Below are 26,419 nucleotides of genomic sequence, written 5' to 3'. Positions count from 1 at the left end.
GTTGAGGGGACGAGGTGGAAGACTCTGTCTGCCTGTCTTATTTTACTTGGAAACCATTTTTAATTAAAAAAATTTTTTTGCATAGGAGGCCATCTGGCTGCTCTGAGAAAGGATCTGTAACACTGGCATGAGGTGGTGCTGGGGTCCCCTGGCAGGACAGCTGGTGAAATGAAATTGCTGAAGCTGGAACAGTTGGGAGTGAAGGATGAAAGTTGGGAATTTGAACTCCCAAGAATACATATGTTCAACACTGTAAAGATCTGTGGTTTGTGAACCCTCAGCAAAATTAAGCAATGGTAAAATCCAGATAAAAGAATTTCAGTTCAAGATAAAGGAGCAAAAATGATTTTCAAACCACATCCTCATTAGCAGACATAATCAGATGTGCCATGTGTGCTGAAATGTCACAGGGATGGGCAACTCTTTCTGGGTCCAGCCCAGAGCACAGTTGTCCCAACGCTTCCAGAGCTGCGGGTCAGGGAGCTGCAGCCAGTGGCAATTACATAACCTCAGTTGTTTGTTTAAATATTTTCTTCAGCAAGTAATTAAAATTTCTTGCGATGAGTGAGTGGTGGACCCAAGATGGAGACTTAGGAGCTGGAAATTTCCATGAAATTGGGCAGAGCTGGTGACTCTTGATGATGGGCCCAGGGGAACAGGGCCCAAAGCCCTGGATGAGTGGGAAATCTTGGAGAAGGGCTGAGCTAGGAGCTGGGGTCCCTGTGGATGGGGTGAGACTACAGACAGAGAGCAGCATGGGGATGAGGAAGGGAAAGGAAGCAACAGGCTGAGCCCAGGGTGGGTGGACTGTGGGCCTGTGTACCCTAAGGCCAAGGACAGAGCCTAACCACATGAATCTGAAAAAATTCCTGAATCCTGGCTTCATGAGAACATCCTGCCCTGGGTACTTCAAACAGCCCAGGCCACCCCAGGAGGAGCCCACTGGGAGACAGCCCTAGGGAAAAAGCTGAAGGGGGGGGGGTGGGGTGGGCTTTATCCCTTTATCCCAGCCTGGTCTCCAGCAAAGGAACACCCTCAACACAGACAGCTGAGGGGATGAACGTTACCAAGAGCCCCTGGCACTTCATAAAGATATGGGTTTGATTACAAATGGAGGACGTGGGAGGCAGCCCTGAAAAATGAAAGAGTCTCATGCTGGCAGCTTTGAGGGGCAAAGATACGGAGGGGAACCCCAGCCCAGCACCGCACTCCCTGGAACCCAACATATCAAGCTGCAAAGCCCCCATTGCTAGCCTTCAAACCCACACCATGCAGAGATGGGGTGGATCTGGTCCGCGTCTGCCACTGATCCTGCGTGTCCCTGAGCAACTCACTCCCTTTCTCCCAGCTTGAATGAGGTCGCAGACCTAGAGCAGCCAGCCCTGTGTGGCACATAATCAGCATGTGGGGAACGTTAGCGGGCATCATTTTTGTCCTTGTTATTCCTGATATTCTTTATCAGCCTCTACCTTGGCTCCCTCCATGCCTCCTGCTCAGGGCAAGGTCTAACCCTGCCCCCCCTTTTCCAACCCAAGAATGCATTTCTTCCACCCACACTCCTGAGCCCATGGCTGCGCGTGGCTGGGGGTATGTCAGTCAACAGGGTCACGTCCAGGAGACACTTCTGTATACGTTGCATGTGCAGACCCCATGAGAGTCGCAATCACGTCACCCCTCTATCCCTGGGCAGCCCCCAGCTAAGTGGATGGTGAAAGAGTGTCCACTGCCTTTTAGGCTCAAAGTGACTCCCTCCTGTCATCATAACCCCTCCCCACCCCAGCACCTCCCTTTCATCCCTCCACGGCTGATGGTTACTTCTGAGACACACAGGAAGGAGGACTAACTGGTGATACAGATGGTACAATAAAACATGTGGAGACTCAAGGTTCTGTTACTTTTATACACATGGCTTTGGAAAGTGCTTAACTCGACTTTTCTGATATGCAAAATAGGAACACCATCTCCCTTGCAGTGAGCACCCATTAGTGTGTGTTGTGTGCCGGGCACAAGGAAGATGCAATGAATGCAACGTTGGTACCTTCCCTGCACTCAGGCGCCTGCCCTGCCCACCTCCAGGGCAACCCAGGGTTGTCCCTTCTCCCCTCTCTGTGAGCTCCAGATGAGGAACCACAGACAAGGAGACCAGGGCTCAGGGAGGTACAGAGGCTTCCCTGGGTCCCCAGTGTGGTCTGGGACAGGTGGGCATTGACTGTGGGTCCAGTGACTCTTCAAAAGCTCTGTGGATTGTGATGTCTCCTCTTCCTGGGCCAGCCGCCCTATCTTGTACCTGGCCTCTGGGGAGAATGAGGGGCCCAAGGCTGGGCCAGGGATTCAGATAGCCCAGAAAGCAGCTCCGGTTTGGGTGAGCAGAGGAGATGAGGGCCAGGGGAGGAAGTGGGACAGGGACCTGAGGCTTGTTCAGGCTTTCCTGAAGGGAAGGGAGGAGAAAGAGGGGAACGAGGGCTGGGAGAAGCAGGCATGAGCTTAGCGGAGTCCACACACTCATTCATCCTTTGATAAGGCGGCCATATAATTTATCATTCAAACTAGGACATTCTGAGAGAGAAAGGGCACTATTAGTGATTTTGTTGGGACAATAGGCAGACACTGGGACTGTTTGGGCACATCGGGGGCCAGGATCACTCCATTTTTAAGGACCCTGAAAGGGCATTTTAACAGCATCACCGATACTCTTTATTGCCCGGGGGACTACTCCCTCTGGCTTCGCTCTTTGGGAACCTTGAGGTTCAGGCCCTACCCTCTCTGGAACCTAGGCTCCAGGCCCTTGCTCCTTGGGCTTCCTGAGTACAGACCAGGCTTGGGGAGGTCAGTTGGGGTCTCCTTTGGAACTGGACTCCCTGGAAAGGCATAATGATGGCGATCTGGCTCCTGCCCCCCTGCCACTTGAGAACATGGGCCAGAAAAGTACACTGTGGATTAGATCTGATTTTGCTATTCTAGAGAAGCCTACAGCTCTTTAGGAAAGAAGAAAAAAGTAAGTAGCCATTTGATACATACTGTTATTATTACTGCATCCTCATTTTAGAAACATAAGAATTTTTTTAACTCATTAAATCAAGGAAATCTAGTGCTATCCTCTAACTTCTTTCCTTCTACTCAGGGAGGGTGAGACACATTCATCACTGGGTTGTATGTACACAAGACCAGTACACTTTTGACCACTGTCTACAATAAAAATTGCATTTGACGTTATGAAACATACACACACACATACCCACATGAGTGTGAATTGTTCTTCCCTTTAGTAAGTGTGACATATTCCCATATTTTCCAATTTATTCTCTTCTTTTCTATTCAGTGCTATTTCATTTTTAAAAACTGCTGCTTCTGACAGGCTATACTGACATCACAGCCAGAGTTTGCCTAGCATTTCTTCTAAATGGATTCTCATTTGCGGTCTGGAAATACGCTTGGGCCACATAGGGCAGAAGGGATCTGAAACCCGGCAGCCCTTGCGCACCACCTCTGCCTGGGGCCCCGCTTTGCAAACAGCAAGGACGGATTGTCTGGTGCACTGGAGCCAAAATGCCCAGGATCAGATCTGCCATCTCCACGTCCCAGCTCTGAGGCATGAAGGCTCCATGGCCACCCCAGACCTTGGTGCCTGTGTCCATCACACGGGAGAGGGCTGGTCTCTCGTGGGATTGTTGGGAGGACAAGAAGACCATGCCTAGAAAGTACTGCTATGGGCCTGGCAGGTACAGGCTGCACCAGAAATGTCAGCAGGATGGAAAGCACCTGACCAAGGGGTTTGTTTTTCCCCACTGGGAACTCTGTCCTGCCCACATAAGGACACGCATGGTGAATGCATTAGCCTCTGGTTCCCCTTGGCCTCCTGAGCAGGGGGCAGGCCTTGGCTGGGCAGGTGATCTATCAGGGGAAGAACTGGAAAGAGCTGGTCCCTCACAGGCCTCGTGCCTAGGTGCCAAGGACTTGGCTTGGTGCTGGGGGTTCCCACAGTGGCCGGAAGGACAGTCCCCTCCCCCACAGCTCAGGAATGCTCAGAATGGTTGTTTCCTCACGGCCTACAAGCCTGTGTGACCTGGGCTGATGTTCCCGTGTTCAGGAAAATGCCCGGGAAGAGGCCAGGACAAGGTGAGAGCCTGTGGCTGCATCTGGGGCCTTCTAGGCTGACAGGTCACCGCTTCCCCTGAGCAACTTCTCCAGCTGCAGTGCAGTGCTTGGTTGCTGCCGAGGAAAGCTGAGCACAGTCCCTGCTGCCACCCACCTTCCTGAGCTCTCAGCCCCTGGCCTTACCTCCTCCTGGGTCTGGCTGCCAGCATCCGCCTTCAGGCCAAGCCAGCAGCATCCAGGTACCTGGAGCCCTGCACTTGGGAAGGGCAGTGGGAAAGACATGGGCATCCCTAGAAATGAGGCAGGGAATCCTGATGGTTATGGAGGTTGGAAACCCTCCAGCCTGTCACTTCCCACTCGTGTCCATTTGTGGTCACACAGCCTCAGTTTCCTGTAGCTGACCCCTGTAGATTGTTCTTTTCTGCTCAGTATTTCGGGAATCGTGCTCCTCTAGGGTTCTTGCTGGGTCCTAAGGTCTGGCCAGCCATCCACTGCCTGTGATGAAGCGCCAGCAGCAGAGATCTCGTCCCTGGGGACCTGTACTGGCTGTGGCTGTCCTCCCCCTGAGCCCCCGGCTGCAGAGCCCAGGCCAACTGGACCCCAGCCCAGCACTCACCGCCCCTGTGGTCTGCACAGGGAGTGTGTGCAGATCCTCACAGCGGGGAGGAACGCTCAGAAGGAGGGGCCTCTGGGGAAAGGGATGATTCTTTAATCTGGACTCACAGGAAATGAACCACTATAGTTCTTCATGTGATGGGGACTTCAGGGGGAAGGGTCAGGCACAGGGGATTCTAGAGAAGGGTCATGTGTGTGACCACGGACGTACGGACAGTAGAGTAAGATGAATTGGATGCAAGTAATGACTTACCAGTGTGACCTTGGGTGCATGAATGAACGCACAACCTTGCGAGCATTGCTATCTTTATTTTAGAGATAAGCAAAGAAAACATCCAATATGTTAGCATCCTGTTGATTTATCAGGCAGTCATTCAAAAAATATTTCTTTAGTACCTTCTATGTACCAGCCGCAAAGAAGAATAATTAGTGAGTGAAACAGACCAAGCCCCTCTCTTCCTGCGTGGTATTAAACCTCTCCTGTGGGGAAGCAGTCCGCAAGCAAGTAAACAGGGCAGGTGGTGCTGTGGACAGGAAAAAGCAGGATAAGGTGCCAGGGTACATGCAGGTGAGGAGCTGCTGTACAGGATCGGGGGTCTGCAAAGGCTTTTCTGACAAGGTGATGGCGATCAGAGATGGAAGGAAGGGAGGGGGTAAACCATGTGGTTTCTAGGTGGAGACCACCAAGTGCAAAGGTCCTCTGCCAGGGGCAGTCCTGGCCTGTTCAAGGGAGAGGAGGCCAGCGTGGCCAGAGTAGAGAGAGGGGACATCAGAGAGATGACAGGGGCCCACAGGCGTAAGCCTCTGTTGGCCACTGGAGGGTCTGAGTAGGAGTGACATCAGCATGCCCGGCCACCCTTGCTGCTGTTGAGAGGACACTGCAGGACATGACGGTGGGCCAGCTTAGGGGCTAGTGTAAGGATTCAAAGAGGAGATGACTGTGGCTTGGATCAGATGGTAGCATGGTGATTGGGTTCTGGATATATTTTGAAGGCAACTAATTGGGTTTGGTAATGGTTTAGCTGAGGGCTGTAAGATAATACAGTAAATCAAAGATAACTGAAAGGTTTTGGCCTGAGCAACTGGAAGAAATAGAGCTGTTATTTGCAGAAATCGGGATGAGCAGGTTGGGGGAAAATTGGGAATTAGCAGTTTCATCTTGCATATGGTAAATTTCAGAGGAGGTGCTGAGTTTACAAGGTGAGAGTCCAGGACAGAGATCACTGGTTTCCTTAACCTTCACATGGAGTTCAAGGCCAAGAGAGTGAGTGAGTTCACCTGGTGCTTAAGAAGAGCATCTGAGGACTGAGTGCCGGGGTGTTCCTGTCTGGATGACGTCTGGAGGATGAGAAGGAAGCAGCAAAGACACGAGAAGGCGTGAAGCCAAAGAAACAGTCAGGAGTCGTCTCCTGAGAGCCAACCAGAAAACGTGTTTCCAGGAGGGTGTTCCACGCTGTCCAATGATGCCAGGAGACTGAAGAAGCTGAGGACCGATAACCGACCATTCGATTTCCCAACGGGGCTCAATGACGCCCTCGACAAAGAGCAGCTCTAGTGGAGTGAGTGGTAGGGTGGGTTCAGGAAGGCTAAGAGAGAGAGGGGGAGAGGAGTGGACATAGGAAATACAGGCAACTTTTCTGAGGACTTTTGTGTGATAAGAAACAGAAATACTGTAGAAGTTGTAGGGGGACCTAGGGGTAGAAGATACAGTATAGAGGCTGTTTTTTATTTTTGCTTTGTTTTGTTTTGCTTTCCAAGGGAGCTATCATAGCATGTTGGCATGACGGAGACAGTGAAAGATTGATGGTGTAGGAGACGGGGGAAGTTAGGAGGAATGTTCTTTTGCAGGTGAGAAGCACTCGGCACCACTCCCAGGTGACAGCAGTGACACTGGGTACAGGATGGACAGACAGTGGACGAGAGGGGAAACTCACGGAAATGCCCTTCTTACCTCTTCCTTTCATTCTGACATAGAAGCCAGACCATCAGCTGGGAGTGTGGAGGGAGAGGGGGATGAAGACTTAAAGAGAGAGGAAAGTGTGGAATCAGCACCCAGGAGAAGTAGGAGAAATGGAACAGGGAAGTGTGGTAGCATCCGGGCGGCACTAAGGACCCACTTGTGGTGAGTGTCAGGAATTTAAACAGACCGGATGGCGGGGATGTACTTTTTTCTCTGAGCTCCAGTCAGCTACAGAGGTGCAGGCAGGCGGCCTGTGCACTGAGTTAGATTGAACTGGGGATGGGTCATACAGCAATCCGCAGCTACTCGCTTTCACTACAAATCCAAGGCTCCTCCCACCCATAAGCACCCCTTGCCACTCTACTCCCCCCCCTCCATCTAGGGCTTCACTCTGCTATGTTTCTGTTTGGTTTCACGGGCCGAGAGGTAGCTGCAATTCATTTGCTCTAAAATGAGTGTTAACTTCTGGAAACTTAGCAGAACAACCTCCTTGGAATTTGAGATTAGCTCCAGTGCCAGGTAGGAACACCAGGGCTTGGTTGTGGCTTGCCCGGGAAGCTGCTGCCAGGGTCTGTTGATGCCTCACAACTCGAGGACATCAGCTCACATATCAAATGTTTTATAAACACCCACTATGACAAGCACTCTTCACCGCAGAGCTCCCCCATCCCCAACAGGACGTTACAGAGCCTGCAGCCCGGCAGGGGATGCCCTGGGGATGGATGCACTTGAGAATCCATTGTCCCAGTTTGTTCTCATTGGACACATAGGCTGTGGGTGGACTGCAGCCTCCCCTCCACACATCTGGGGTTGGGCTAGCGCTCTCCACAGGCTGATGACTCAGCCATCTCACCACAGTTTATGCTGGGCATGTTGGGTTGGTGCTTTTCAGGGAAGGAAGAGCATCTTGGTCCTAAACAGAATCTGTGTACTTTTTTATGGGGGGAGGGGCTTAGGGATGCTTCTGGGTCATTTATCAGTCTTAACAAGGTAGGAAGCACAGGCCTGAGGGGTTTTTCCTTGGAGTTCAAGCTGAAGCCAGGGACAAACCCCAGAAAAGACCCCTGGGGAGGCTGGGGAGGAGGTAGGGAGGTCTCCAAAATGATTCCTTGTGCAAGTGCGAGCCCATGTCCAGAGCCTCACTGCTCCCCACCTGCCTTGCCCCCTATGCCTGTCTAATTGCCTCCAATGATGGTTATTTGGGTGTAATTAGCAGAAATCCTCATCCTAGCTCTTGAGAGGGATTTATCTGGAACACACAGAAGCCGAGGACAGGGAGTGTGGCTGGACCTCCCTGTCTACTTCTCACCTGCATCTAGGGCCTCCTGCCCTCTCACCCCCCTTCTCTCCCTGAATCTGTTTCATCCAGTTGTAGCTCCCTCTACGTCTCTCTCTCTCCAGCTACCCACACTCCCGAGAACAAGGCTCTCAGTTGTAGGCCCAGAGAAACCCGGAGAACCCGATGAAGTGTGAATCACAACTCTGCACTCCTGGGGCAGAAAACTGGACCGGGCAGCCAGGGTCAGGTGTCTAAACCATGCAGTCAGCTGTACCGAGGGCACCCCTTTATCATGTTTCCCAGCTGTCAGGACCCCATCCGCGTGGGGGGCCCAGGCCTTCTCAGCCGCCGTGTACAGTCTGTGCCTTACGCAAGGGTGCAGCAGGGGAGTGAGGGGCTGAAATCCAGCTCTCTCTGCCGTCACGCTGGGCTTCCCATGGGAGCTGCGCCCCTGGCAGAATAAGCTCCCATTTCTAACTCACAGCAGGACACCATGTGGGCTCACAAGGGCAGTCCTCATGGGTCAGTGGATACTCCCCTCCCTGGAAATAATCTACTTCTCTCAGGTCTCAGCTTCAGCAGCACTTCTTTTAAAGGAGCCCTCGATGGTGCTCTAAGCTTCCCTGACCCCTGGATGCACCCTGACCTACATTACCAAGCTTTACGAAAATGCTCACTTAATTGCAAGACAGTCCCCCAGACTACAGGCTCCCTGAAATCAGGGGGCACGCCAGCTTGCTCACCACAGTATCCATACTACCCACCTAGTACCGGGCCTGGCGTGGCAGATATTGTTGGCTGGCTAAATGAGGGCCATCCGCTGTGTAAAGCATGATAGGACATGGATCCAGTTATTTATTATTATTATTTTTTAATGAAACATCATTCTGAAGAGTCAACATCATTCCATGGAATTAATCCAGAGGTTAGGTTGTGAGTTCCTGCTGCCAGGATAGTGGTGGGACATGCTGGGACCAGCACCGCACAGGCACCGGGACACCTACAAGACCCAACCAACAGACTTCCCCCATCTGTTGGCTAAGCGGGTGAAGCTCAACTTCTAAGATCACTTTGAGCTCCAGCTGGTACCAGAGCTTTGCTGAGGGTCTAAGCAGAGGCAGGCAGGATCTTATCCCAACACTGTAGACCCCGGGGAGCAGTGGGGTGAGAGAGAAGGATCCCAGTCTAATCCTCACAACTCTTGGTGATTCTAAGCTCCAGCGTTCTATGGGGAGACCGAGAGTCAGGCCAGGGTCTCAAGTCACACAGTGAGCAGAGAGAAGACCAGGATTCAAGCACTGACCTGCTAATCCTCACCCCCACGCCTGTCCCAGGATGCCACGCTGCCTCTGGATGTGGTCCCTCTAATCCTTCCTTCTTCCTCCAGTTCATCTGCAACTTGGTAACCACATTGCAGTCACCCTAGAAATACCCGGGATGTACTGAGCACAGGGGTGACGTGGTCACATCTGGGCATGTGGGCAAGAGGGTCTGGAGGACAGAACAATCTGGGTTTGGGGGCTTTGTGCTGGCTTCTCCTTTCCAGCATGGTTGACTGGATCAGAGAGGATGTGGTGGAAAGTGGGAAAGGCTGACCGACCTCTGTGAGGACAGAACCCTGTCTGTTGGGCTCAGCCCCTGTCCCCAGTATTCAGGACACTGCTGGCTGAATCAGCAACTGGCTTCCAGCAGAGGCCCCGGTGCAGGACAGAAAATACAAAAGATGCTGGGTATTTGGCCATGCCTTCAGGGACGGGGCCTCTGTTGCCTTCTACTAAGCCTGAGAAGTACAGAGTGGAAGTTTCTTTCCCCACGGCTGACAGGCAAACACCCAGGCCCTTGCACAAAACTATCCCTTCTGGAGTAGCGGGCTGGCTCGCTTTTGGAGAGCAAAGGGAGAGCCTTTCCCCCTGCTAAGTACACAGACTAGGAGACGCAAGTCTGCCCCCAGAATTCTTGCCTGTGATGAGTACGATTACAATGGCCTGTTTTTCACTGACTATTGCAGCTAGAATTACATAACCCCTCTGTGTTGGGTTTGAGGAGGAAAAACCAAGTCTGGAGAGTTCCAAATGGTAACACTAATTTCAAACCGTTGGCTGCTACATTTGAGTACATGTCTTTATTAGGAAAATTATAAGTGCATATACATCTTTTTATTGATATGACTTCAAAGTAGAAATTGTTGTTTCTCAAAAGGAGTTGTTACTTGTTAAAAAAAAAAAGCACACTGCATATAGAAAGCTGCCTTCTCCTGGACCATTTTCACATTATGTGGGAGATGCAGTTTAAACAATACAAAATACAGTATTTATCGCATTTAACACTGAACCCATCACCGCTCAGAGACTGAGAGTCCAGCGAGGTTGCAGAGTAACAGTCTATGGGCTTTTTCAACTTGACAATGTCGGTGGTCTCCTTAGGGGACTTGAAGGTTTCCAGGGAACATTTCCCAGGGATGGGAAATTTCCCAGGAAATATGTGTAGAGAGATCAGGACCCCACAATTCTCATCCAGCTACAAAAGGATGCACCACCTGGGAAAGGTGATGAACTCCCAGTGAGAGATCCCATAGTGATAACACCAGGGGGCAGTCAGAAAAGGAAGGTCAAATCGGATCAAGTGAAAAGGCTTAGAAGTTCTCTGGACTTCACACAGTGGGGACTGCAACCTTTTGCTACTCAGGCCCTCTGCTCAAAGCTGGCCCTCCTTTCTCTGGAGAACAGGCAGATAAGCAGAGGGTCCCTCGTGTGCCTCGCTGGGGTCTCAGCACCTGGCCGGAGTGGGACAAAGAACGGTGCAAAACAACACAAGGCACAGATTCGGATTCCAACACATAGCACGCCTGTGGGTTCAGTCCCCCCAAGTCTTCTCTGCCTGGGTCCTGATGCAAAGGCTGGCAGTGGAGGACCACCCTGGAGGTTACACGGAGCCCAAGGGAAGGTCAGGTAGAGGCAGCACTGGACCAGGAAGAACAGCTAGGTGACCCCTAATCAAAGTGATCCACGGAACTTGTATTTTGAAAGCAAAAGGGGATCAGGAGAGCCTTTTCCTTTGCAAATGGACTATTTAAATGCATATTTGCTTTAGCTGGGCAGTCTCCACTTAGGAGCAGATTGCAAGTAGAGGGATTGTCACACAAATCATTTTTCCTGCAGTTTCTCCTCTTATCTATTTTTCCCCCTATAAGGGAGAAACAAAAATTATTCTTAACTGTAGTCAAGATTTATTTAGGGCCATGTTAATTTTCTTGGAGAAAGAGATTTAATGGTTCTGGTTCATGGGCTCCAGGGGATGATAATTCCAAATTTTCCATATGATTTTAAAATGTCTTGAATTACTTGGAAAATGACCCTCCCACTGAAAATTAGATCATTTCATGTATAATTCAGAAGGCCTGTAGTGACAGGTTAACTTCAGAAGAGGGTTTTGAAACCAGCTCTGTATCCCTTATAACTAATAAAGGCCCCTCCATACTCCATTGTTTTCAATATAACAAAGCTGGTTTGAGGATGTGAATTTTTGTTTGGTTGATGGATTTGCGTCTATTTGCATGAAGATCTAATTTAAAGGCATATTTATGGAAATGCCTAACACATGTTACTGATAACCCAAAGATTATTAAATCTGAGAACACCTACAATTCAAGATTATTTTACAAGAATATCCTTTCTGCATGTTGTTTACATCATCCTGTCAATTGATACATTTCCTTGTTTCGCCCTTCTTTTTTTCTACTTTCTTAATTAAAAAAAAACTTAACCAGAGGGGAAAAGTATTAGTGAGACCAAATGAAAAACAAAACAAGCCAAAAGCCCTCAAGTGCCTCCTTTTCGGAAAGTGAGAGTTTTAAACTGTTTAACGCAGCTCTACAAACCGCTCTCAATAAAGGGAAACAACCTAAATGTCAGGAATTTTAAGCTACTTTCCCAACCAGCCCATTCTTTTCTAAGAGGAATGCCCTGCTGGACATCCTGTAAGCACAAGATGACAGCGGCAGCAGAGAAGGTCCAGGGGCCACTGTGCAAAGTTAAGAGATGATGGGATCATCAAATGGTGCAAAAGTGAGGTTAGATTTTAATCGGGAAGGAATCTTCAAGTCCAGGGTTGATTATTTTAGGGATTGGGCTTTCAAAACCAAGAAAAAGTTGAAAATTCTTTTCTTGTTGTTCCCCAAACAGTGCCGACACCACGAAGACACAACCCTCTGTAGTTCTGAGGTACCAACAATTATAGACGCCTTGAGGGTCTGCGTCCTCGAAGGTCATACTGCAGCAAACCGAATTCCCTTGGGCTCTGTTGATCCAACATGGGTTTGTGATCATGGGGAAAACAAGGTTCCATCCAAAAGGATCACAGCCCTAATCAAAAACCTGGTCAAAGGCCCCAAGGGGCATCTCCTCACTCTCAGGCTTTGCATTGGAGGAACTGACAGCGCATGCACCGAGGACATTGGCTTTGAACAAAAACACAGGATTGGACAATGGACGATATTCCAAACAAGCCACAGACGTGCACAGTGCTTTCAGGACCGGGTAACACGAGACATTTTGATTTACTTCTTGGTGCCCAGTTTAAAGTAAAGCTTTGCTCTTGAGAGAGTCCTTTTCCTGGGTCATGGAGACAGTCTTGGATACACATGATGATGGATGAGAGAGAGAATGATGAGAAGGACGTGATGGGATGTAGAGGAGAGCTTGGGATGAGGGGTGAATCTCACCCTACCCTGGCCTCACACTCCTGCCTGCCTCAGCTCAGGGAAGCCCTGCGGTACTCGCCAAAGAGGCAGAACCCTGCTCTCACCCTGAGGAAGGGTGAGGCTCCTGCCTGGCTCCCCAGAACCTCTCCCCGACCCCTCCGCCCCTGCACAGGGCAGCCTTCACTAAGGTCTGCCCACGCTGACTGGTCCTGACACCTCCTGGTGGCTCTCCACCCTGGACATGGTGATGTGGGCAAGGTTCCCTCCGTCTGGGGTTCCAGCCTGCACAGCTCAGAAACCTCTGGCTAGATAAGGGGTTCCGGGAAGGATATTATAACAAAGCAGGTAAAAGAATGGCCTTAATCTAAGTTCCTATCTGTCGCCAGTGACACTGGATAATCAGACTAAATGAGAAATAAACGCCATATATTTTGCTACATAATCAAATGGTGAAGTAAGGCAAACTGTGCAAGACAAGGCCCTTGGAAATGCATTCAGGCCTGCCTGGGTGCAGGGGAGTGGCTAGCTACAGACCCTTCCTAACTCTGATTTCAGACCTGGGCTCCTACTGTAAGGTTTCCTCAGGCGTCTGACCCAACCTGCGCCTCTCACATCTTGAACCTCCTGTTAACAAGAACAGAGGGAGACACCATTAAGGCGGGTTCCTGCAGTGGCCGGGCCGCACACCTGAGACGCTGAGCCCCGCTCCAGCCGGGGACACACCCCTGATTTCCAAATCTCTGTGGTGCTTCTGCCTTCCGAGACCCTGAGCAGGGGGACTGAAATGAGAGAGACAGCATGGCAGAAGCGAAGGACGGATGGAAGGCGGGAAGCAGAGAGGGCAGGTGGGCACAGCAAGCACAGGGCGGATGGACGAACAAGGGCACGGAGATGGCATGGCACAGTGGTCACAAGGCAGGACGAAGTGCGATGCCTTAGCCCAGCATAGACATTAAGCCCCAAGACCTCTGGGCTGGCGCGGCGGAGCGGCCCCGGAGCTAGGCCCCCAGGCAGCCGGCACTGGGACCGCGCATGCGCACCTGGTGGCAGACGCGCGAGCGCTGCCTAGTCAGTTTCAACCCACAACGGAATGGAGGTCCAGCTCTTCGGCTCTTCCACGGCGACCCTGCCTTCAGCGGGGCTGAGGCCCTCTGGTCAGATACAGTGAGGCCCCAGGGCCAATGGAGTCATATAAGGACAGACAGGGGCTTGCCTATGTTTTCTAATGTGGGTCCAACCCTCTGAGTCCCCGCAGCCTCGGCTTCCCCCGGAGAGGTGGCACATGCTGTCTCCCTGGGCACTGCAGAAAGCGGTTTGTAAGCTATTGCTTACCTCAGGGAAGCAATAGCTTGACCCACAGCTGCTACAGGGCAAACAGCTCTCCCAGAACAGACCTGTCACCCTCTCTGGCACAGAAATGTACTGCTCCTGCGGTGTGAAAAAGGGAGCGTGGAGTCACAGGTCTGACCCTCTGCAGGTGCTTTTGTAAGAGTAGCGCTACCCTGGCCAAGGTCCTGCAGACAAGAACTGCTGCTGGCTTCCACGGAAAGGACTGCAGCCCTGGGTAGCCCAGCAGCCATCCAGAGGCCTTCGGAGGCACCACAGGCAGGATGAGGTAAGTGGGCAACCCACACGCCCGGGAGCAGGCCTGCTATCCCTGTTGCTGGCAAGAGGGCCACAGGCTGGGGGAGTTAGCCAGGTACAAGGGATGGCAGTGGGAAGTAAAAGTCTTTGGCTACAGTGCCCTAGGGGGACACTTCTCCAGTGAGGAAAAGTAATGGCTGTAATTCCTTATGCTGCAATTAAAAGGAGCGCACTAAAGCGTGAGGGGGACACAGCGCTCTGTGACCCAGGTGACAGGCAAGGACCTTGGGTTCCTTCTCCTGAAATCCATGTGCCCCATCCTTCAACTATGTCGTCTTTCTGGATCCATGTACTGAAATTATGACCAGGGGTCTGGGGTACAGGGTGAGTGTGTGTCCATGTGTGACAGGGGGATGGGGAGAAGAGTAGATATTCAAGGTTTCCCTTTTCAAAGCACTACTGAAATCAGGGCCTTGCTCTCCCCTGTGATCCCCCTCCTTCCAGTCCAAATTAGAGAGACTTGGCAAGAAAGCTCAGCCATGAATCTGCATGTGTATGTGTGTTGAGGTCGGGGTGGTGAGTGAGGACTGAGGCAGCTGCGTCCCAGAACCTAATCACTTGGGGTCACGCAGAAGGGGGAAGGGGATAGGCTAGGGGTCCCCAGAGCTACAGGCCCTTCACACAACTCCTCTGCATCAGGGACCCGTTTAAAGAATCTACAAAGTGAATTGCCCTGCAAAGAGGCTCCCTGAGAAGCATTTCCACAACTGCTCTCTGGAAATGCAGAGCTGTCAGCCATTCTCCCCACACGGTCTGAAGAAACCCACCCAAGCTTGGAGGTAAAACCGCTCATACAGCCCCAGGCCCAGGGAGGGAGAGGCCAGAAAAGTCCTACCCCAGGTGGCAGAGTGGTGGAGAGCCAGGCAGCAGGCATTTGGGGAAAGAAGTCAGTTATCGCCTGCAAATGGCATGGCCACAGCCAGCTCTGCCCCGCAAAGGCAGTGATGCCACCGGCAGTGGCAGGTGAGAGGGTATCAGGCACATGGCCCTTGCTGGGTGAGATGCCAGCTGCTGGGCCAGCAGGCCGCTCTGTGCACAGGCCAGGTGGCCACACGCTGGCCTCAGACAGGAACGCAGATTGTAAGAGTGTGGAGCTGTGTGAGCTCTGAGCGCTCATGATCATGGGCCTTGCGAGAGAGGGAGCGGAGGGCAGGGTGGAGGCTCACCAGCCCAGGGTGATGCTGGAGAGAGACCCTGGGCCATTCTAGATGGAGCGCTGGGCCATCCCGGAGTCCCAGGCTGTTCTAGATAGAGTCCTGAGCACACAGGCTCTGTGTCATAGACTCCAACCCCGGTCTTTGTACAACTACTTTCTTCTTAACTTAGCAGACCAGGAAAGGCCCTAAAAAGCACATAAATACAGGACCCGGGGTGGCCACAGTGGCGGCAAAATGCTGCTCCCCCATGGAAGTCTGAGCGCCCGCCCGGGAAGCAGGGGCTCTGCCCTGGAGGAGGGTTAGGGCAGATTTACAAAGCGCCGGGAGACACAAGAGCAGAGTGCACTGTGGTCCTTCTCGAGGTGGCAGATAACTAGTTTTTCATTTTCTGAGCAGCCTTTCTCTTCTTCTGTCGCTTCTTTTTTCCTATCTTTTCTCTTTTCCCCACTTTTTCTTCTCTGCGCCCCCTTAGATAAAATTAGTAGAACCATTAATAACGTTGAAATAAACAGGAATCTTTCTCAGTCTGCACAATATTTAAAAGTGGCCCGTGTATTTGTTTAACCCTGTCTTTAGTCTCAGGTCTGGAGGCCCCCGGGCAAAGCACTGTCTGTCAGTACTTCATTAAAATAAGTTAGACATTTTCCCCAATTCAAAAAAATGTTAGACGGGCTTCCAGAACACAGATACCCGTGAACTGATCCGAAAGGGTGGGAAGGCACGCCCAGGGACAGGCTGGACTGGTCTTCCGTCTCACCCCAACCTGCTCTCCTAGGGCTTCTTTACATCTCAATGCAGAGCTGAACTCTCTGCTTTATCTTTAAAATCTCTGCATTTCAAATCGAATAAGCTTTGGAGGTTGGAGGCCCAAGGTTCAGATGGCCTTCCAGGAGGAGAGAAAGAAAGCAGCCTGATCCCACCTTCTCCTTTCTGGACGCCTGTGCACACACCCCCTGGGAATGACTGGGATTGTTCTGGAGAGCAAGGGAGAGAGCTGGTTAGCAGAATTTTATTAGAGCAACTTTATTAGAGCAATTGGCTCTTGACTGTCACATTAAAATGATTCAAGCTGAATGGTATTTAATGATTTATGGGGTAAGGCCACCTGTTCCTGAGAAAGCTTGATATTAGCCATGGGCTGGAATTATGGGATTTTTACATGGGAAAGTGTGAAAGCTGGATATGATGAGGATTGAGTCTCTGGAGATTACGTGGGGATGTTAGGAGGACCAAGGAGCAGTAAGAAGGGGAGGAGGAATTAGTGAGTCAAATATGATTCTTCAGAAAACTAGCCCCACTGCTTCTACTGGGTTTAAAAAAAAAAAGACATAAAAACTTGAGCTGCAGATCTAATCTGCTCCTGAGCAAGGTCCATGTGCTGTCACTTGCATGTGAACTCGGTAGGAGGGATGCAAGGCACCTGACCAGCAGGCCAGCTTATCCGAATAAATTCCAGAAATGTGTGTGAGCCCCATGTCTGACAACTAACGGACTTCACCTCAGGTAAATAAATTCCCACATACAGTAGGAGGTTTATACCATGAAACAATGCGCATTTTATTGCTAGTGCATATAATGTCACATTTGATACAATTTTAGTACAAGTGGAAAAATACACTGTGGGTAACATTAAAAAGCTGCAGTCACACTTATATATCATATATATTTCTTTACAAATCGCCAGTAGTTTACGGTAATAGAGAAATGTAACCTACTGACATTCATATGGCTCCACTTCAAATATAGGAATTGTTCGACTATAAATATATTCTGAAATACATTTGTTTACTAAAGTAACGTTTAAAAAATTGTGCACGAAAATATATATAAAAAAATGCCTTGCAAAAAGTTACGAATACCACCAGGCCCATCTGTGGATCACATTTATGCAGGGGATTTCATCTCGCCAACGTTTCTGATTGGAACCTGAAACCATCTTGTGGCTTCAGGAGGAGGGGTTAGTGGCAAGAGGCTCGTTGATTCATCTATTTTTTCACTTCTGATTTCAGAAACCTCAGAGTTTGTAGAGCCTCCATGGCATACATAGGTTTCAGAGGCAATTACAGAAACCAAATTCCTCAAAGCAAGCTCTCAGATTGAAAACTGCATTTGATTCTGCAAAGACCGTCTTTCATGGGAAGGAGGAGACATGATCTCATACCCCCAGCAGAGGGCCAGCCCCGTTTTGGAGGAGGCCAGAGAAGGATCTCACAGAGGGCCTGCAGAGGAGGGGCGGGCAAAGGGAGGAGGGGGCCACAGGGTGGGAGCCCCTGCGGTCACCCTCCTCCAGCTGGGTGCGTAGAGAAATGAGAAGCAGAAGCAGATGAAAGCATATTCTGGGAGGCAGGAAGAGGCCGGGAGTGACCTGGAGAGGGTCTCTGAGCACAGTCCCCAGTGATGGCGGTTCTACGTGGAGCCCACCCATCCAATCACTGAGCTTGAAAGAGGGGGCGAAGGTAGTGGCCGCTGCCTAGCACTGGTCAGCATGTGGGTTGTCATTTCAGGAGAGGCACCCCCTGCTGGAGTCGCCCACAGTCTTCCTCCGAGCCTCAGCGTCTGGAGGAAGGATGCTTATCTGAGCTCCCTGCTCGGCCATCACCTGACTGTGCTCAGACTCCCCCGGGCAGAAAAGGAGAATCTCCAAAACAAACCAAATACAAAGCATCGATTTAAAAAAGGTAATGAGAATGATCATGACTGTGATGATTATGAGGGAACGGACAGGTGGGAAATGCTATTGGGATGATACAATTTCTTAGAAAAACCCCAGTTATAAAACAGCCAATGTGAAAGGTACGGGGCACAGATGAACACACGCTGCGATATTGTACCGTAGGCTATAAATGCAGTTGTCTACATGCTGGGCAAACCTCTCGCCCGTGCCCAGGTCAATGCGCTGCCCCCCAGGCACACCTGGTCCTCACCGTTCAGGCCTTCCTCCCCCACACACCTTTGCCCTTTCATCTCACATGGGTTTAGCTTTCCTCAAGTGGATCTAGTGGAAAGTCCTTTTTGGTGGTTGTGCTTACTTGTTTAAAGCTTTCTCCAGGTATTCCTGAATCCACTTCAACTTCGGGTCGATGCACACCTGTCTATTGTTGTTCTTCAGCCTTGCCCTGGCAAAACAGAAGAGGCGACAGTGTGCAGCTGATCGGAGGGGAACCTGGCTGTGAGCTGGACATCTGCTCATCCGACACCCAGGTTAGGACCCAACTGGAGCGGGGTGCCCCGCTTGGCAGGCTCAGGCTCGGGAGGAACCCCAGGTGTGCTGGGGAGACAGTGCTAGCCGTGCTTCAAGTTTTACCCCAGAGACACTGGGGAGTGAAGAAAAGTCTTTAAGGAGTCCAGGGAGAATTCACACAGGGAACATTTGAGTTGGCTTTTGAAGGATAAGTAGGAGCTGGGCAAGTGAAGTAAAGGGGGGGAGGAAAAGCAAGAGCAAATAGCCCAAAGGGGTAACAGTGCAGAGACGATGTGAGGAATTTGGGAGACAGGACATTCAAGAAGCCCGCGGCCAGATGTAAGGGGCAAAGCGGTGGGGCTTCATCTGCAATTTTGTTTATGACGGGAACTTGTGGGGTGGCAGAAGCAGATTTTTCTTTTGATGGACCATCTTGATAGTACATGGAAGACAGACTTAAGAGTAAGCCTAGAGGCAGGAGACCTACAAAGAGGTACCGCATAGTCTGGGGGATGGGGAGAGGTGAGAGTACAGTGCGGGGAGGGGCAGTGGGGGGGACGGGGAGGGGGAGGGGAGAGGTAGTGTAGGTAGTTTGCCAGAAAATGGTTTCCAGAGAGATTTTACAAGTTCACTGAATGTTCATGGTCTCATTTGTTCTTTGAAAGTTCGTACTGCACCTTCCTCCCAATTCTCACCTTTACTCAGAGCCTCCCTCTCTGAAGACTCCTGGAAGAGGACCTGGACTTGTCTCTGGACCCCTCTCCATAAAGCCCCTGGGTACCAGGTAATCTCAAGCAGCCCGAGGACACCACCGCCCAGCCACTTGGGGTCTAGGAGGACCCATGGGGCCAGCACAGAGGCTCGTGGACACCAGGAGTCTTCACACAGCCTGCCTGTTGAGTCAATGAGCTGTGCAGAGGGCCTGGCTCAGAGCAAGGCGGATCCAGGTCCAATTCTGGGGATTGCTGTTTATTAACGTGTTTGCCGGGAAAGACATGAGGATTCTATCTGGCTTCTTCAACCTCGAGGCGAGGGAATCCACAGTCTGCACTGCAAAGTGGGCCCATCCTTGCTGAATTCATTATCTGATTAAATACTTCTCAAAAGAGAGTATTTTATTACAAGCAAAGAAAATGAAAACAAAAAAAATTCGTCTTCTAGTGCCCTAAAGCATATTGTAAATGACAAACACATTCAAGGCAGCAAAGGCTAGAGAAAAAGAAAAGTCAAACCTAAAACCAGTTGGTGTTGGGTGGAGAGTCGTCAGATGGGTGTAGCTTTTGCTCCAACTGCCGTGTTCCCATCCTGCTTTTAGTGCTGGGACTTTTCAGGAGGTGAGCTCTGCCCAGGAGACCCCGAGCCTCCACTCCCCGACATCTAGACACATGGCCAAGCTCGCTGTGAGCGAGCACGGGGACACATGGGCACCGGAGGGCCGAGCAATGGAGGGCCACGTGTGGCTTTCTTTCTGGACTTGGTTCAGCCTCCTGCTCTCCAGGAGAGATCTTAGTGTCTCACGTATGTGTGATTTTGGTATGTCTCGTTTCCCACATGAATAAAATCAAATGTTAGCAGCTGCCATCAACACCAGCAAAACTAAAACCTTGTGTGTTGGCTTTCAGAAAATGCAGTTAAGTGAGCTGGTAATTTTGAGTTTCACCAAACAGTTGACTTCAACTGAATTTGAGTCTTGTGAGTTTGTGCTATGTGATAAAGGATTAAATTAGGGCACCAAAGCCCTGAAATTGGCAGAACTATTACTAGCAAGGGGCTGGCTAATTTACTGTTCTTCAGCAGAAAGAAACTTTGGTGAATCCCATGTTTCTCCAGCCTAAGGGTGCATCTGAATGTGCTCCCATCTCTTGCACTTAAAGGGAGGAAACTTGGCAAGAAGAGGCAAGGACCCTCTCTGAGTGAGCACGGCACCAAGGTTAGGGCACCAAGGGTAAGAGGAGCTTTTAAAACTCCTGCCTGGTGGTACAGTCAGCTGCCCCTAATTACGCCAGGCTCGAGCCTGGACACTCGGCTTGTGTCATTTCTCTAGCTTTAATTAGGTGTTACTATGCCCATCAAATGTAACATCCCTGCAGGAGGATGTTCAGACTTACACGATCTGAAGGGCACAATTCGGAGTGTTGAGGATTTTGAGATGCTTGACATTGGCTCTGGCGACGTGGCTCTCAAAGAATCGGCAAGGGCATCTGTAGCTCAGGCTGACCGGTTTCCCTAGAGAGGTAACGAGAACAAAGCAGCTTGTTATTATCCTGCCAGGCCTTGGGGATACAAGTGTGTCTGAGTCTGCAGCCGAGTGATCAGATGGTGGAATGAGGGTAGGATGGGGAACGATGGGAGGAGTCATGGGTGCATCCTGGCAGAGACATTTTCCTTGGGCAGCACAGGGAGCTCTGAGTGGGCTGAGGCTCAGCCTCCACAGGGCAAGAGGCCAGAAGGACCTGAGGAGAGCTGGACCCTAGGAGGAAGGGAAGCTAAAATCGGAAGGCCCCTGCTTGGGTGTCTCAAGATAAAGGACATTAATCACAGGAGAGAACTGTTTCAGTCCAAGGTACTGAGGTTCCTAGTTATTCTTTGCAAAATAAACTGCTCCATGGCCAACTGAGAAAGACTTCCCGATTCAGGGAACAGGGAGGGGGAAGAAGGAGGCTCCAGGCTCGCTCTCTCCCAGGAGCCACTGCAGCTCCCCTGGGAATGCTCCCTCCCCCACCTGCAGTCTTCTCTGTCCTCACATTTACCTTAAGCCCAGGCAATCACAAAAGAATCCCACTGGCTTCCTACCTGGGCGTCCCCAGAGGGCAGGCAAGGGCCCATCTTTTCCCTGCACTTCCAGGGCTGGAGGCAAACGTGGCTTTCATTGCCTGTGCAGGGATGCTCCAGCCTCCTGGGTTGTATTACATCTTTGTTTGCCAATTCACCAATTTGCAAAATGCCATAATTGACACTCATTAGTGTAAATTAGCAAAGGGCTCCTGCAGAACCCACAGCTCACCCTGGAAGTCTAGAATTGCAAGCCCCGGGGGGTGGGGGGGTGGGTACTGACTTTTGTGTGTGTGTGTGTGCGCGCGCGCGCGCCCGCACACGTATATGTGTGCGCGCGTGTATGTGTGCATGTTTTCTGCAGATTTTATCCAAGCCCTACTTAATACCCCAAATTATTTGAATTTGTGGATCCTTTCATCAGGGATTAAATGTAGGTCTGAGAATATTTAGTCCAGAGATTAAAAAAAAAAAAAGTTTGCCTGTTTACAGAGCTCCCAGAGGGCTCCTGGTGGTTCTGAAGTTCCATATTTGGGGCAAGAGAGCTGGGGAGGCCTGTGAGTGAGGGACTTAATTTTTTTTCCTCGAGGCTGAACTCCGTCAAGAGATGGCATGGCCAACAAGTCAGGGGGAAAGCAGACCACCTGGCCCCCCAAGACCAAACTTGACTCCCTGAAAACCAGGAAGAAGAAAGCCTGGCTTCAAGGCTCTCAGTGACTCGTGGCACTGGAGAGCCTGGAGCAGGATTCAGGTTTACACCTGGGCTAAGTCCAGAAAGTCGCTGCTGGGGCCTGGCTTTTAGCAAGTGTACCGGGTCCCTGCAGAAGTCTGTATAGCCCTGTAACCAGGTCACCTGGGAAAGTGGCCTGCAGCTGGGGGCTGGGTGGCCAGGGTAAAGGAAGAGCCAAAGTCTCCCCTCCGAGTGTCCTGCTTCCAGGTTCCCCTGAAATTCTCAGGGGTCCTTCAGAGCTGAGCAGAACCGGCATGTGGGGCCCACTGGTGAGGCAGGACTGGTCCCAACCCCAGAGCAGCAAACTGCAAGGTGCACAGTATGACAGCTGCTGGGGGCAGCTCCTCCCCCGTGTCCCTGAGATGCTGTTCTGAGTCCATTAGCGAAGCAGTGGCGATCAGGCCAGAAATCAGAGCCCATTCTGAGCTCAGAACACAAGCTTTCTCTTTTTCTCTTCTCCCCTCTCCACCTCCTGGGATTATCCATTTCCTTCAAAGGCAATTTTTATTCCTGCTCCCAGGACCCAGTTGCCTGCCTGTCAAGTGGAGAATTTCAACAGGTTTTTTAAAGTGACAGAGCCCCAAGTGTTCTTACCAAGAGAGCTAGGTGCTGTGTCCAGCTGGTGACCTTCCTGCCAGCTTTTTGTCAATATTACTAACTTTTCCAACTGTTTTGCATGTGGTCCGTGTACAGGCAAGAGGCCTGACTGGTCCAGATGTTACCCAGGGCTCGGGGGAACTTGGCTTCTGGTGAACTTGGCTCCGCTCCGGAGCAGTCCTTCCACTCGAATGCAGAGACAAAAGCCCCCAAGCCAGCCCCTCCAGCCAGGCCTAGGAATGGGGCCCACCCTGACTTTAACCCCTAGAAGCCCAGGGCATCCGGGGACCCAGCTGCTTGGCTGAGGTTAGCCAATGGAGGGAGGGCAGGAGCCCGAGTCAGAGCCTGAACAAGGGGACCCAGCATGGGTACACAGGCTCCAGGTGGTCAAAAAGTTCATTCTGGCCTATGCGTGCAAGGAGAGCCCGACTAAGCGGGAGCCCAGGACCCTGACTTGGCCACTTGGCTGCCAAGAGGGCAACTCAGATGGGCAAGCAACCAACCCTTCCCAGAGTCAGGAGGAGTCTGTGGATGAGGCCCCCACTCCTTCTGTGCTCCCCCCAGGTCAGCTGTGCCCAGGACTCAGGGACCTGGGTCCTTGCATTCTAGTCACTTCTGCAGTTCCCCAGAGGAGGGGGCAGCTAGAAGAAGCACCATTTCCTCCCACAGCTGGATGATGACATGTCTACTCTCACCAAACCACTCAATTGTTAATACCCAAACCAGAGTGTGCCCCATGACCTGGGTTGGGGGTGTCAGTGTCAGTGTAAAGACACAGGCTAGGTTACTTTTTCAGCTTACAGAAAAATTCTGAATTCCCTTTGGTGCCAGTCTCTCTGCAGCTCTGACCAGCAACTTGCTACACTTTTAAAGAACACTTCCCAGGTGGTCAGCCACCAGCCAGTGAGAATGCAGCAGAGGTCTTCAGCTGGCACCTAGCAGACTGCTCCAGGGCCTGGGGCCCTGCACAGACCTCAGCTGCACCAAGGACAGTGTCCTTCAACCCTTTGCAGGATTCGTTGGAAACTTCGCAGCCAAGAAAGCTTGGCATGGCCTGACCGTGCTGACATGGTTTTGTTTTGTGTGTTCAGAGGCAACAGTTTATTTTGGTTTGCAGCAGTGGTGTCCTGTAACAGGACAGTGAGATTTCGCTTAAGCCTCAAAAGGAAAAAAGGTCTCTCCCTCTCACAGTGAAACGGTACACCACCTTTCCCCATGGCCTAAAGCCTTGGCGACTGAACTTTGCTGCAGCGCTCACTCCGAGATAGAGCAGTGCTCGCCTGTCTGGTGACAAAGGCGCCAGCCTGCAGGTGTGTTTTGGGGGCTGGGCAGGCGCATGCATGACCCAGATCGCCCCTGGGCCTCTCCTGGGTGACCCCAGACAGAGGCAGGGAAGGCACTGTCTGGATGCGCTTCCAGCTTCGCCGCGTCGCTGCGGACCGCGTTGCGGTACAGAAGCGCAGCCAGGCGTTCGCTGCAAACCCGACAGCTGCTCGAAACGATAAGACTGCGAGGGACGCCTCGCAGCTCCACCCGATCGCATTGCCACCACAAGCAAGTCGCGATGCCAGACAGGCTTTGCAAAGCGCTCTCTCCAACAGGAACCGCAGAACGCATCTCCAGCGCGGTGCCCAGCGGGGCCTTGGCGCGGGCCGGGGCGGAGGAGCCGTGGCCCCGCACGGAGCCAGGAGCCCATTCTACTCTGGAAACCGAGCTGGGCCGTGGGAAGGCACTAGCTGGGAGGTGGATGGTCAAGGGCCAGGGACCCGCGGCTCCCGACTCGGCTCCACACCTCCGCGCCCTCCCGCTCCGGCTCCGAAAGCGCCCTGGGCGCCCTCGCATCCAGTTATCCTGCCCGACCTCGCTCTGCAGCCCGCCCGAGGTCTGGCGGCCGCTCCCGCGTCCCGGAACCCGAGCTCAGCAGCGGAGTGCGAGACTCAGCGCGGGGGGCGCTACGCTGGGGACCTCAAACGCCGCACGCCGAGGGAGCGCGCCCCGCGAGGTGGGCTGCCTCGACCTCCCGGGTGCAAAGCGGCGCGGATTAGGTTCGCTCGGGACGGCGCGGGCCGGGGCAGAGGAGCCGTGGCCCCGCACGGAGTCAAGAGCCTGGCGCCTGCCCACGCCTCCGTCGCCGGGCGCACTCACCGTCGCTGAGGCACAGCGCAGCCAGCACAAGGGCCAGCACAGCGACGATCTTGGCATCCATGGCAAGAGCGGGCGGCGGGTGGACGGAAGCAGGACGCGGAGGGTATGCGACTGCGGAGAGTGAAAGTGCGGCAGCAGGAGGCGCGCGCCCAGCACTTTAGAGGCGAAAGCGGGGCGGGGTGGGGCGGGGCGGGCGCGCGGCAAGGGGCGGGCCTGGAGCCGAATTCTGCCTGCGGCCCGGGGCTCTGACCAGAGTCTCCTCCCACGCGGCCGCTCCCCCTGTCCCCTCCCTCCCACCCCTGCTCCGCGCCCGGGATGCTCCTGGGCCTGCGGTGCGCCCCAGCCTTTGACCTCTTGGTTACGCTGGGCCCTTGCTTTGTAGGCCTAACCTGCACCGAGGAAGTCAGCCGCTCAGTGAGGGTCGGGGATGGGACTGGTTACTGTTCCCATTATGCAGATGGAAAGATTGAGTGTCAGAGGCGGGAACAGAATGAGAACCAAAGAAAAACAAACAGATCGGTCCTAGAGGTGAGGGCCAGCTAGGCCAGCTGCGTCCCGGGTAGCTATGAGGGTCCTTTTGGGGGAGTGTAGGACCTGGAGGTGACCACCGGCTTCAGCTCGCTGCTCCGCGGCCGGGAAAGCTGGGACTAAGGGAAACAGACTAGTCTTTGCAGTCAGAGCGACTCCGATTCGATTCCAAGCCAGAGCTATAACTTATTAGCCAAGCCTCAGTTTCCTCAACTGTGAAATTGAAGCTCTAAAATAGAGTGCTCTGCCACCAAAAGGAAATAATGGCAGTTCGCCCCGGAGGCTCTTAGTAAACGTGAATTTACTTAGCCCTTTGCACCCCTGCTCTTTCCACTGTGAAATGGAATAAACCCAGTTCCCACCCCGCGGAGGGGAACTGTGGGATTTGACTTGAGACTCCCCTCCCGACCACCACGAAGTGCTCAGCACTGCGTCTGGCACATAGTCTGTACTCAAGAAATGGAAGCTAGAAATAATTGTTTACACTTCAGTTATTTTCTCCCTCTCCCCAAAGGATGCCCAGCACCACCCAAAGTGATGAAAGAACTCCCCTCTCCCCCCACAACCAGGAGGCTGCTCCACGTCTTTCTGGTGCAGAGAACTACACCCACGGGGTCGTTTCTCGGCGGTGTCCAGCCCTCCTGGTAGGTTGCCGCATCCTAACCTGGACACCCGAGATGGCCCCAGCAGAGCACACGGTTGCAAGCAGGCGGCGGTCTGGGAGGCGCAGGAGTGAGAAGAGTGCCCTTCTGAGCCTCGCTAGTGGTCACAAGCCTCTCCGGCCACCTCCCTCTGCTCTTTCCCTCATACCCTGACAATGGAGTGGATTCTGTCCCCGCGTCCATTCAAGGGGTGTTTGGTGGGAACAAGTCTCTGGAGTCCCGGATCTCTGGCTTTGGGGGAGTGGGCGGGGCCCGTCCGGCCTGGGCTCAGCTGCTCCAACTGGGGGCCAAGGGAAGGGGCAATCAGCAGGAAGCTGCGAGAGCCCCGGGATTCCGGCCGTGGGGACGGGTGTCT

General features: G+C 52.3%; 1 protein-coding gene across 3 annotated transcripts in view; it reads right to left on the bottom strand.

The window, feature by feature from the left end:
- The window catches only part of CXCL12 (C-X-C motif chemokine ligand 12), a 28,932-nt gene extending 3,913 nt beyond the window's left edge, over positions 1 to 25,019 (bottom strand). Inside the window, exons 1-4 of one of the 3 annotated variants that reach the window (XM_022569471.2) lie at positions 24,875 to 25,019; positions 20,739 to 20,856; positions 18,479 to 18,565; positions 9,351 to 15,916 (exon numbers count right to left, since the gene is read on the bottom strand). In XM_022569471.2, coding sequence (XP_022425179.2) covers positions 15,823 to 15,916; positions 18,479 to 18,565; positions 20,739 to 20,856; positions 24,875 to 24,935 — 360 coding nt within the window. In that variant the 5' untranslated portion in view covers positions 24,936 to 25,019 and the 3' untranslated portion in view covers positions 9,351 to 15,822. Of the gene's footprint in view, positions 1 to 9,350; positions 15,917 to 17,767; positions 18,566 to 20,738; positions 20,857 to 24,874 lie in introns of those variants that run through there. The other 2 variants (XM_022569472.3, XM_089897845.1) reach the window with 2 other exon arrangements.
- Between the last annotated feature and the right edge of the window lie 1,400 nt (positions 25,020 to 26,419).

Source organism: Delphinapterus leucas, chromosome 16 (assembly GCF_059928025.1).
Source record: "Delphinapterus leucas isolate spDelLeu-1000000601 "Yukka" chromosome 16, BTC_Dleu_Yukka2, whole genome shotgun sequence".
Lineage (NCBI taxonomy): Eukaryota > Metazoa > Chordata > Mammalia > Artiodactyla > Monodontidae > Delphinapterus > Delphinapterus leucas.
Note: the sequence above shows the minus strand (reverse complement) of the source record. Positions and strands in the feature narration are given on the sequence as shown.